This window comes from Dama dama, chromosome 33, assembly GCF_033118175.1.
Source record: "Dama dama isolate Ldn47 chromosome 33, ASM3311817v1, whole genome shotgun sequence".
Taxonomy (NCBI): domain Eukaryota; kingdom Metazoa; phylum Chordata; class Mammalia; order Artiodactyla; family Cervidae; genus Dama; species Dama dama.
This window is the reverse complement of record NC_083713.1, coordinates 65,646,213-65,658,844: the sequence shown is the minus strand read 5'-3', so window position 1 is coordinate 65,658,844 and position 12,632 is coordinate 65,646,213. Positions and strand designations below refer to the sequence as shown.

Here is a 12,632-nt window from a genome sequence, read left to right as displayed (position 1 = left end):
TTGCATTCCTTTGTAAACACCTATGTTTTCTTCATAGGTTCTGCTTTGACCCATTTATTTTACGGTAGTTTCCAATATTTAAGAAGATAAAGAAAACCACGTATCAGAAGTTAAAATCCTATCCTGGTAGAAGTGGGCATAAGACATGTTCTTTAAGAACATGTCATCTCTGAAATAAGGTTGCATGTAGAAAATGTCAGTTAAAGACGTATGGAGACGTGAATTCTTACCTATGGTGCGGTTCTGAAATGCAGAATCTGCAACTGTCTCTTCTTCATTCTCTTGCAGGTGTTCATTTGCCTCTCTTATCTGCAGAAACAAGGAAATATTTGTTCTTATGTGTTATATTAAATTGATTTTGTAATCCTCAGAATATTGGTGCATTCTATAACAAACATGGGTATGTATGCGTCTGAATGTATGTACATATATACAGATATATTTTCTTCACTTCATTTTACCCTACTCTATAGCTTGGCTTCATTACAAGTTTTAATTATAAGAGCATATTTTCAGAAATATAACACCAGCTCTTACAGAGTATTTGATTCTGCAAAGATTTTTGAGATAACAGCTTTAAGGTTTTTGTGTTTTTTTTTTTTTAATACTTAAAAAAGTCAGTAACACAGAGCTGTTAGGAAAAACTAAAGTCTAAGGAAACATAATTCTTCCAGGGACAGTGACTATCCCACAAGTTATTTTAATGAGAATAAAGAAATACACTTAGATCTTTTGACCTTTTCCTAGAATATAACTCTAAGAAAATGTTATTTTGTTGTTGCTCTTTCCAGAATGAAATGTGAGTTGACTATGATGCGTGCTCAGTGAACTAGGATGGTGACACATTTATTTAGATTTTTTCCAGGTCAAAAACATCCTCCTTGTACTTCAGCTGGGATATTCAGAGGAGTACCAAATGGAACTTGAGCAAGAATCCAATAAAATCACAGTATTTCACAAATGAGAATTTTGAAATCCAGCAACTTTCTTTAAAGATACCATAAATGCCAACACTGAAACTTAAAACTCATATCCCGTACTTCCCAGTCTAGTAGCAGCAGTAATAAAAACAGCCAACGCTTAACTACTATGCATCAGGAGCTGTTTAAGCTCCTCACTCCTATGCTCTCACGTCCCTCACAATGTTAGGAGGTTAAGCGCTATTGCTAGCTCCGTTTTGGAGATAAGGGCCCTGAAGAAATAGAAAAGATCAGCAGTTGTCCAGGTGGTGAAACCCAGATTCAAACACAGCAAATCTGGTCTCAGATTTGTGTTCATTTGGTGAAATTTTGTTATTCTCAAATCGCCACTGAACACTGTCAGTGTAGACTTGGCCAAAAGGTCAAGATAGCTGTGGTCCTTGGCAGAACGATCCTGAATATCTCTTTGAAAGTGCATTCCAGCCACCCAGTGATAGTAATGCGAACTGTGTGATGAATGCAGTGGGGGTACACTAGAGGTTGTCAGTGAATTTGCTCAGGGGTTCGAGTTGAAGGCTGAGAAACCATTATTTTATACTTACAATATAGAAAGTCATACACTTGTAAACTGACCTTGAGCTAGACTTAGATTTCCACTTTTTACCCTCTTTTCATAATTAATGGAATAAGACCAATTATTTACATTTCATGACTATGGTTCCAATAACAAAAGTAACTGGTGCATGATCCACACATACTAATAGCTAGAAGATGGCACACTCAAGGGGGTTAGTCAATGGCTATCTGGACCCTCACAAGAAGCGTGTGCTAAGGGCTGAGTAGCCAGAGGCCAGGCTTCATCTCTTTCTCTCCCCATCAACTGTCTGCAGTTGGCACTGTTTTGTTAGCACATCCGGAGGAAGGGAGTTAGGGAATAAGGGAAGAAGAGCACGATCAACCAGCTCTGTTTCTAGTAGTTATGGAAAGCAGAGAGGAACATCTCTGTGAGCATCATCAAGACAATGTTACTTATTTGCCTTCCAAAGTTCACCTAGCTCAGTGACCTCTTGTAACAAGGCTGCCAAGAAACCCAAAAGGAGGGAGATCCAAACACCTTCGTTTCCATTAAGATTTCAACAGGAACTTTCTATCCTCATTTATAGAAATATCAAGGAAGTCTATTTATATTTTCATCCCATTCCAACACTTATGACAGGATGCTCCATATTCTCCCACACCTGTTATGTAAAACAGTATTTCCTTTGGGCTTTTCTAAACCAACTGATTTTAAACTTGAATGGGGTGCTGCAAGGTGGGCGAACCAACATCTCCATCAGTCTGTGAAATACTGAACAAAAGAATCCAACAATTAGAATAAAGTTACTATCTTGGGAGATAAAGCAACAGAGGCTTAGAAAGGGTTGGTGATCTCTTTAAGGTTATAAAAGAATTTCAGCTTTAAGAATGGGTACTCTTGACCCCTATTCATCGCTGTAATTTAATTTTTTCAGAGTGTACCATATGGTCACACTCACCCTTTCCAGACCTTCCCAAGAACTACCGTATCTTTCTTAGCGTCTAGCAATTAGGTAGGCAGTATTCCAAACACACAAAAACCATATTTTCATTTAAGAGTAGCAAAAAATTTTCTGTGTGTGTGTAAGTGCCCCGTTTCTCTTCCCAATGTCTTCTGTGGAACTTCATTACCACCTCTGTTCAAGTATCATATTTAAGAAGAAAAATAAAACCATCTTGAGGTCCTACCTGTTAGCTCCTGTCAGAACTTTTCTAGGGAATTAAGTGCTTAACAGCAAATGCTAAATGTGGCCTCTTGGGTATTTATCAGAGGAACTGGGCTTGTAGACAGGCCCCTAGTCCTTCAGCTCCTCTGGGCTAATGATCCATGAGGAGCAGATGACCCATGAGGGGAAATTTTGAATTGGAAGGGGATGGATGAAGAATCAACAAAGGAATGGAATATAGGGTAGTGTCTTAGAATGGCACACTTGTCAGCTCTAATTATCCATACAAATAGATTTCAATGCAAAGTGGTGAGTAATTAAAAAAACCCATTTGCCTATGGAAATGAGGGGCATAATTTATTTTGGCAGCAGATTCCCCTTGCTAATTATATTTTTCATAGGCTGAAATTAAAATTAATTTTCACTCTTGATCACACAGGGGCTGGATGTTGGCAAAAGGTTGGGGAACTTCCAGGGGGCAAAGGGCTGCCAGCTTAAGAAGAAGAATTTGTCAAAGTGAATTCTTCACGTGGCCAAGCACTTCACAGATGGGAATGGTCACAAAACCAAAAGGTTTGATTCAGCAAACAATGGTGTTTAGAGATTTAGAATTTCTTCAGCCATTGCTCCACCAGAAACAGATACAAATCAGCGTCAGTAATGTCCCACTTGGTAAGAAGTATTAATAGCAAGTGATTCATGGACAACAAGTGTGGGCTTTTTTCTTTTGGCCACACTATGGGGCATGCAGGATCTTAGTTTCCCAACCAGGGAGAGAATCCATACCCCCTGCACTGGAAGCACCAAGTCTTAGCCACTGGACCAGCAGGGAAGTCCCAAATGTGGGCTAATTTGGTTTCAGTTTGCTGTCAGTACTCTGGGCATCTTCTAATGGTGCGTGTACCTTCAACTCTTGCCCATCTTTTGAGCTCTGCCGTTGTAGTCAAGAGCTTACTAAATACCAGTTTCTAAAAAAAAATAGCAGTTTCTAACAAGTAACTACGAAATGTCACTGTGCCCATTATATTCTATTAACCTCTCCCATTAGAAAAGGCTGGGAGGAATGAGTTACAGAGGACATAGGAGGAAACAGGGAGGAAACAATTCACTGCTGACAAATATCTCCATAATTGCAGAATAAAACCTAGTATTTGGGGACATCCTTCATTTAGAATTCTGTGTATGTTTCTTCTTTGAATCATCCTAACATGAATTGCTTTCCCAAAAAACAACATTTTGATGTTAAAGCTCACTGAAAAGGAAAAGAACATAATGAACCTCTGTGAGACGAGAAAAGAGATCTTTGGAGGGAAAACTCCTGGAAGGCATTACCTTTAGAAAAGTCAGTCATTTAGAACGCTTTGCAGGAAGAGGGTAAAACAGGCATGCTTCTTATTAGCCTCCAAATAGTATTTAGAACAGAAGTGTTCAATTAAAGATGTTGAAATTATAAAATTTTGCAGAACTTAAAAAGATGATAACAATTTGTGTAATTATTATACATTTTACACTACTTCATCACCACAACTTTAATGGGATTGAGTTTGATACTTTATTATTAGCATATGTGATTTTTTTTCAGCCTATATGACACTAGGTGAAGAGAATACTCATAATTTAAATTAAAATACCCATATTAAAATAGCCTTCTCTTACCAGGTATATGATCTTGTTAATTTTGTTAGTGATTTTTATTTCGTCCAGTGACAGTTAAATAGGATCTGCTCCTTTGAGACTTCTCATTTCAGAAAATTATCTAAATTCATAGAAAGGAAGGATCTACAACCTATAGAAAGGAGAGTGCATTTATTTCTGACTTATTTACTTAATACTGATGCAATCTTTTCTGGGGATGCCTTTTTCCCCCTCTTATAATGATTTTGCATAATTTAAGTAAAAATACAAAGTAATATGGCCCTTGTCAAAATTACACAAAAATTAGAGCTAAGTGGGCTGTAAATCATGGCACAAATGGGGACATAAGCCTTTAATTAAGGCTCTGAAAACAGAAAAAAATTTAATTCGGTAAAGTGTTAATGGGATTTTTACACATATTTTAGAAAGCATCTAGCAATCTTGAAAATGGATATGCAGTCACCAATGAATTAAGTAGACGTGAGCTACATACAGGGACTTGTTATATTACAGAAATAACTTTTCAATTTTATTATCATAGATTAAAATGAAGGCGTCCCAGGTGGAGTGGTGGTAAAGAACCTGCTGGCCAATGCGGATTGGCAGCACAAGATACTCAGGTTTGATCCCTGGGTCAAGAAGATCCTCTGGAGAAGGAAATGGCAAGCAGTATTCTTGCCTGGAAAATGGCAAGAGGAGCCTTGTGGGCTAACATCCATGGGGTTGCAAAGAGTCATTTACAGCTGAGCGACTGAACATACAGACACAGATTAAAATAATGAAAAAGCCTTAGGGCTCTCATGACTACAAATAGTCTTAGTTTGTAAAGGGCAAGGATGATGGTACATTATGGCATAAAAAAATTTTTTTTTGACTGCATCTCACATTATTTAGAATCTTAATTCCTGACCAGGGATCGAACCCATACCCTCAGCAGTGGGAAGTACAGAGTCCTAACCACTGGAACTCCAGGGGAGTTCTTGGTATGATGTTTGCAGAGTGATTTTATTCAGGGAAAAAGTATGCTATGTAATGCATTATGTGCAGCTATTGTGTTCACCCAAAATAACTACTGTGAGAAGAAATTTTTATAACACTCTTACAACACAAGAAGCAGATAGCAAATTTACCTTGAGCCCTAGTAAAGAAAAATTCCCTTAAACTCTTGATTTTAAAAGGTTAATGAAAAAAAAATTAAAAAAAAAAAATAAAAGGTTAATGAGCATTCACATCAGTGTGCTCTGGTATTAGAATGTATCTTATTTTGCATCTAATTTCCTTTCTATATAGGCTGATAACATATAATGAATTTCACTGCTATTCTTTTAATAGTCCCAAAAGGGATTATGGCCATTGTCCTTTCTGGAATTAGTAATTTTAGTCCATTCCATGTTGATGATCACAGAGATGAAAAAAATTGCATTTTACATCTGAAAAAATTACTAGTGTGTCAACTATCTAGGTTAATAATATTTCTCTATATTGAAAGCTTCCCAGCATGAGTTAATTTCCTCTTGCAGCTAACTAGAAAATTATCCTTTGAGACCCAGGTTCAATCCCTGGGTCGAGAAGATCCCCTGAAGAAGGGAATGGCTACCCACTCCAGTATTCTTGCCTGAAAAATTCCACAGACAGAGGAACCTGGAGGACTACAGTCCATGGGGTCGTAAAGAATCAGACATGACTAACTGACTAACAACTGATGGATTATGTATACTTGGAGTGGTTGCTCTCCAAGAACAATAAGAGTGTTTCTTGCAGATATTCTGGGAAGATGAAATGAAACTGGTTACTACATTGTAAAAGACTGCAAATGAGAGAAGAAAAGCAAGGCAAATTACTTTCGCATTAGGAAGTAATAGGTAAGTAAAAATGAAATTGTAAAAGCTAAACAGAGTTTTGTGTTTTTTTTTTCCCTTTTTGGTATTTTTGTACAGTGACGATATACCCCAAGCTGTCAGAACCATCTTAAATGGGGCATAGTTAAATTGAGTGCCTCTGATACGGGGCTCTGCCAGGCTATCAAAGTTTTAGATCGGCTGGATTGAATTTCCAGCATATTGCACATTTCCACACGTTCATTCTCTTTCTTCCTTTCAGTGACACTACAAGGGCAGCCTTAGATACACTTATAATTTGAGATTTTATAATGCAAGGGAAATCTACGTTTTCAAGAAAGGGTGATCTCATGGAAGCCAAGAGCAAGAATAAGGAGAAAGAAAAAAAAAAAAACTTTTGCAAAGAACATAGCCTGCATACGATTTCAGAGTCTGAAAAACAACAAAAAAAAGACCTTATAGCTTTTAAGAGTAAAGAGCTGTTTGAAAAAAAAAAAGCATTTAAGTGTACATTTGTTTCAAATTAAAGTGAAACTTTAAGGAACCCTAGAGTTTAATTATTATTAACTAATAATTAATAATAATGCCAATCATGATTACTACTAAAATCTCCTCTATCCTTGAACCACTCCAGAAAAACATGACTAATTCCTTCATTTTTCAGGTTTTCCTGAAAAAGGAAAGAAAAAGGGTAGTACATAGTATATTTTATAATCTTTTATTATGAGTACACAAATATATGGGAACGGTAATTCTGAAAAGAGATTTTTGTTTTGTTTAAGTTAAAGTTTACATAAAGAAACAATGAATATCACAAGATCAATGATACAAGAACAGAAAGAATGTAAGGAGAGGAAGTTCAATTTAAGATAATTTTAAAACAAAAATATGTGAAACTAGCATATCCTGGGAAACCACCTTTTATTCATTTTTTAAAAGGAAATTACCCCTGATTCTGAACCTCATAATTAAAAAACAAAATGATAGGGAGTCAAGTTCCAAAAATGATACCTTGAAACTTAACTCCTTCTATCTTAGGTAGGATTAATCAGTATATACAACTTTAGGAAAAAAGGGGAATTGCTTAAATCAAACCATCAAAATAGCCAATATTCTCTTAAATTGTTTTGCATTTTTATTTTTTCTAATCATTTTCCCAGCACAAAGGTACAACGTGAAGGTGAACACCCACAGCATCACTGCCTGCACTGTGATCATACCAAGGTTCTGAAAAGAGAGCTACAAAAGCAGCAGCTCTTCTACAAAAGAAGAGCTACAAAAGCTGGAGGGAGCTGGGACCCTTCCGATCTAGCTGCCATCACTCTGTAACAGTGTCTTCATGACTTCTCTCTTTCCTCTTTGGCTTTAACTTTCTCTTTCCTGGTCATCTCTTGCCTGTATTTTCATCAGTAAAAAGTAGACAGAACCCAACTAGCCCATATAGGGACCTAACACTTCATAACCAGGATGGTGAAGTACTTACCAGGGAGCCTTTTGGTATTTCCATATCTGCTTTGGTTTTGATGTTTTTCTTGTTGTTTCCTTGAGTGCTGAGAGAGCTGCTGGTGAGACAGGAGCCCTGGGAGCTGCCCTTTAACACACTTCTACAGGAGACATTATTTGATCCACTTTCTGTCTGTTGAGCTGCTTTCTTATCAACTCTGCAGGTGGAAAGTGATTCCTCTGATCAATTACATTGCTCTTCTTCAAACTTCAATCCCTCTACTTATCCCAATCCTTTCATGTTTTAAGGAACCTCCATATATCTCTTTATCTTTAAACCTTTGAGTGATAAGTGTGTCTCACTGGCCTTGGTCAAATCTGCATCTGCTATTCCAGCAGTGTGTCAATTTAGATTTGATAAAACAATAATTTGTTTTTATTTTTCATGATTGCTTGTGAGATGAGGTGGGGCATAAAATAAAAACCTGTGAGGAGGGATTGCTAAATATATTTCTTTTTTTCTCCACTTTAATTCATTTTATATTGGTGTATCGCTGATTAACAATGTTGTCATATTTTCAGGTGCATAGCAGAACAACTCAGATATACATATACACGTGGCACCCTGGATGAGAGTGGAGATTGGGGGAGAATGGCTAAATATATTTCTGGCTTAGGATCAGCAGAATATGTAATTATCTCTGGAAAGTTTTTAAGTATAAGTTTGCTTGGTACAATAAGTGAGATCAGCATCCTTTAAAATGTATGTGTAATTTTCTTCCATTTCATGCCATGTGGATCCATTCATGATTTCTAGCGTAGGTTGAATTTCTATCAACCTTGATAAAAATTTACCGTTCTTTAATTTCAGAGACCATTGGTTTGGTTAACAGAGTAACATGGACTAAATTATCATTTTATTGTTAACTTTTATTCCATTGTTTAAATTCTGGCTAATGTATAAAAGATTGCTATGATGCATTCCTGCTTGTATGAAAAACATGCTTGACTGGTATTCAATATGCAGGAGACAAAAAGCGCTCCTGGGCGGGGGGTGGGGTGGGGTCCAGCACTGCTCTACACACTGCCGCCCTCTCCCTCTCTTTGCCAATACACTACCTGTTCAGAAGTTCTGTCATAAAGGTATCTTTCGCTGAACGTGGAACAGGGCTGGGTCTATTTCTTGATTCAAACTTCACTTGGTCATAAATGTCTGGCGGTGTTTTCAGGTTATTTCTGTTTTGCAAACCACTGTCTGGACCATCTGCCAACTCGATGTCCCTGTGAAGTTCATTTTCCATCTCACACTGTAGCTCAGGCTTCTTTTTCTCTTTCTTTCTCTCTGATTTCAGCTGTTTGTTTCCAAACCCTAAACCTTTTGCATCTTTCTTTTCTGCTTTGGTTTTGGAGACATCCATCTTCCTGCTACTGAGAGCCGGGAGTCTGCTCCTCCGAAATCCGAACCAGCTGGCAAAAGAAGGCCCCGGCTTCGGCTTCACTTCCACAGAGGTGGACTTTGTTTGCACTTGGCCCTTTTCCACATTTTCCTGAATGCACAACATGACCTTTTCTTCAATTGTGGGTGAGAGGGGGGCTTCTGGGCTTACGACACCGGCCCTGGTTGCAGAAGCGTCTGGATACCTTCCAGAAGTTTCTAGCTTGGAGGTCCTGCTTGCTGTGAAATTACTGGGATGTGGTGTTCTCCCCAGACTCTGTGGGCCTCCTGAGCTATCTGCTGGGGTGAGTGGGCACCTGCAGTGGTCACTGCCTGGCCCCTCAGGTACAGTCGCCCTGGGGCCTTCTCCCTGGGCGTAGGCCTGCTGCTCTTCTGTTCCAGCTGGGGTGAGGGGCTCTTCGGATTTTGAAGGGCTCCTCAAAGGCAACTTGCTTGGGCTCCCGTGCTGGCTGCTGGAGCTGCCTGTGCTCCCCAAGGAACCCTGCCTAGGGGAAGAATGTCCCAGGGGCCGCCCAGAGCTGGGGAGCCCATCAGACATAGGGCCAGACGCAGTCTTGCTGGGGGAGCCTTCGGTGGAGGAGCTCTGCCGAGTGAGGGAATTGCCTCTCTCAGCGGTGTTGGTAATAATCTGAGTCCGGACTTTGCCCAGCCCTTCTGTGGGGGGCGTGGGGGGCTTTTCCCCTGAGTGAGCACTGAAACTCTGGCTGCGGGCTTTGGCTCCATTCATGCCTAGAGCTGGTTTCAGGTGTGGTTTGCTGGAGGACAGGGATCTTTTCACAGACCTGTTCTCTACTCCATCTTTTCTCTCAGCCCCAGGCATGCTATTTTCCAGCGACTCTGGCATTGCTCTCTCCAGGGGAAGCCCTTCGGCCAAACTCTCCTGTGCCGGTAAACCCACTGGAGACGCATTTCTTTCCCCTCCTGTGGCCTCAAGGCTGGCTGGATTTCTGGAGGCCCCTGGCTTAGCCTTGCTCACAGCCACGGAGGTTTTTGAGGCTTCATTTAGACTGTCTTTTTCATGTTTCCCTGGCACTGTGGAACTTTTCCTGAGCAACTGGGGAGACTTCATGAAAACTTTGAGCCCAACCGGGAGGCGAGTTTTCAGTCCTCTCTCATGAAGGTTCTGACACCCATGCAGGGGGTTATGGCTTTTGGAGGGCGATGATGATAAGGGACTGTTAACCTGAGATGATGGTGACTCATTTACCCCTAAGAAGGAAGGCGTGGAGGATGCAGAGACATTGCCATTCAACTGTTCTTTTCTCCCTGGAGGTATACCTTTGGAGGACGGTATTTCCAGTGGCTCACGGGGGGAAGCAGAGTTCTTGGGAGTCTGTAACCTTGTGTTGTTCTGTGTGGTCCCACGTGTTTGGTGAGGTGGGGCTCTGGGGGTATTTCTCTTTGGAGAGACTTTTGGGGGCTCCGGGACCATCACAGCAAATGAGCTGGAGGGGCTGTGAGCAGGGCATCTCATCAGGATTGCTGTTTCTGCTGAGGGTGGTGAGGGAGTGAAGACAGGCTTTTTGAAGGCCACAGATGGTTTCTTCCCCTGCACATCTGTCAGGGTCTGGTTAAAATAAATAACAGAAGCAGAGGATCCTTTCAGAGGGGGCGATTTCAATACCATTCTTGCTGTCTCGTTGGGCACCCTGCTTTCGGATTTGGCAGATGAAGGTGGCGGCAAAAAGTCATAACTGGGCCTGATGAGTAGGGAGACCGACCTGCCTGGAGGGGGTGGTGGGGAGGGTGATTTCACCCCGGGCTCTGGCCCTGGCTCACAGTGTTTATCCCTTGTGGGGGGCTCTCCATCGTCACTCCGCTCAGTGGGGGGCCTGGACAGCAACTGTGATGCTAGAATCTGACTCCTGGAGCTCTGGATCCAATCCCTTCTGCTGGACATCTTGGAGCCGTGAGGAAGCTGGGTGGGGGGTTTTGGAATGTGTGAATCTGGCTGCAAGTCAAAAAGGGGAGCTGGACCTTCAGTCTTTTTGAACCGTGAGAGTTTCCCTGGAGCTGGTGATTTCTCAAGAGTCACTGGGCCAGTTGAGGGCATCACAAGGGAGGCTTCAGGCTCCCTTACTTTAGATTTCTGAGGTGAAGGCTTGCCCCTGGTAGGTATTTTTGTCAGACTTTTCTTCTGACAGATGCCTGTGCCCACAGATGACCTAGAATGACTCTGGCATGACGTGACATGTGTCGGTTTGGCCCGTCTTTGAGTATTTTGCGTCACTGTCCTGGGGTGGAAAGACACAGCAGGTGCCATGGCTGTATCATCTACCTCACCCTGTGGAATGTTTCTTTCAGTCTCCTCTTCAGACCTCTTTAAAAAAGGGTAGTCTCTAGCCGCAGCCCCTGGCTGTAAATGAGCAATTCCCTGAGGTGAAAGTTCAGCATGTTCCATCTGGGGCCCAGCAGGGGCCTGACGGATGGAAATCTCCTTTCTGGTCACAGTAACAAGGCCAGTCTGGTGAGAGCTGAGCTCAATGGGCTCGCCGTCCTCTGCATCAAATATCACAGTAATACATTCTTCCGAGGAAGTCCGTTTTACAACCCTCTGCTGCTTAATGAAACTGAACGTCTTTGGCCTGCTCTCTAAATGGACGGGTACTTGGTTTTCTTCCTCCTCAGGAGATCCACGTGAAGATTTCTCAAACCCCGTGAGGATGTCCAGGCTCTCCATGGACCGGTCGGTGTCCGCGGCTGCAGACGCATCTGAAGGGCTTTTCTCATCACTGCTCTCGATGTGCAGCTCATCCAGGGTCTCCGCATCATCGGCCTCTGAGGGCTGGAGACTGAGGGCCTGGCAGCCCTGGCTGGGTGAGACCTTCTCTCTCCGTACCCGAGGCCCCTGCACGCCTGGGCACAGCTTCTGCTCCAAGGGACAGTTGCTGGCACAGCCGGTCAGCTTCTCAGGCCTCTCCCTGGAGTAGACTGAGGAAGTGACCTCTGAACAGTGTTTGCCATTCAGCTCCCAGCCAAAGAGGCTGTCAGAGACACTGTGAGTTAATTTACAACTGTGCAGCCTGCAGCCCTGGTTTGGAACCACTTGGACCGAGGCTAAGGAGGAAGCGTCCTCATCAGCCTCGTCGTGAGAATCCATGTCATAAACAAACGCCTTGTGGGGATCTGTGCAGGGGCTCCCCGTGTCTGTGTGTTTGCAGGGTGGATATTCCTTCAGGCTGCTACTCTTAATTCCTGGAGAATAGATTCCTTCATTGGAGTTCATGCAATCTTTATAACCCCATTTGGTTATCACTGATGGGGGTTCAAGTAACACTTTGCGCTTCTGGAGCTTTCTTAGTCCTTCCAAAATGTGGCTTTCCTTGATGCGAGTCGGAGGTAGTTCATCTGTAGGACTAGCAAAGCCACTCGGGAGCGAAGAGTCGATACTTAACCTTTTGTCCCAATTTTGTGATGACTGCTAGGAAAAAAAGAGGAGATATTAGACATGATTGAGCCCTGTGGACCACCAGTTTATAGAAGGAAAAGTCCATCATTAAACTTAGTTCATCCTAGTGGTTGATAAATATTCACATATAAATGTATTTATTCATTAGTTAATGCAAACTAGTTTATTATGTAGCAAAACTCTACTTTG

General features: G+C 41.7%; 1 protein-coding gene across 1 annotated transcript in view; it reads right to left on the bottom strand.

Annotated features, from left to right (window-relative positions):
- NCKAP5 (NCK associated protein 5) overlaps positions 1-12,632 on the bottom strand; it is a 1,007,389-nt gene that overhangs the window by 122,415 nt on the left and 872,342 nt on the right. The window contains exons 12-14 of the mRNA XM_061135363.1: positions 8,698-12,452; positions 7,619-7,796; positions 231-309 (exon numbers count right to left, since the gene is read on the bottom strand). Of these exons, the coding sequence (XP_060991346.1) occupies positions 231-309; positions 7,619-7,796; positions 8,698-12,452 (4,012 nt within the window). The remainder of the gene's footprint in view (positions 1-230; positions 310-7,618; positions 7,797-8,697; positions 12,453-12,632) is intronic.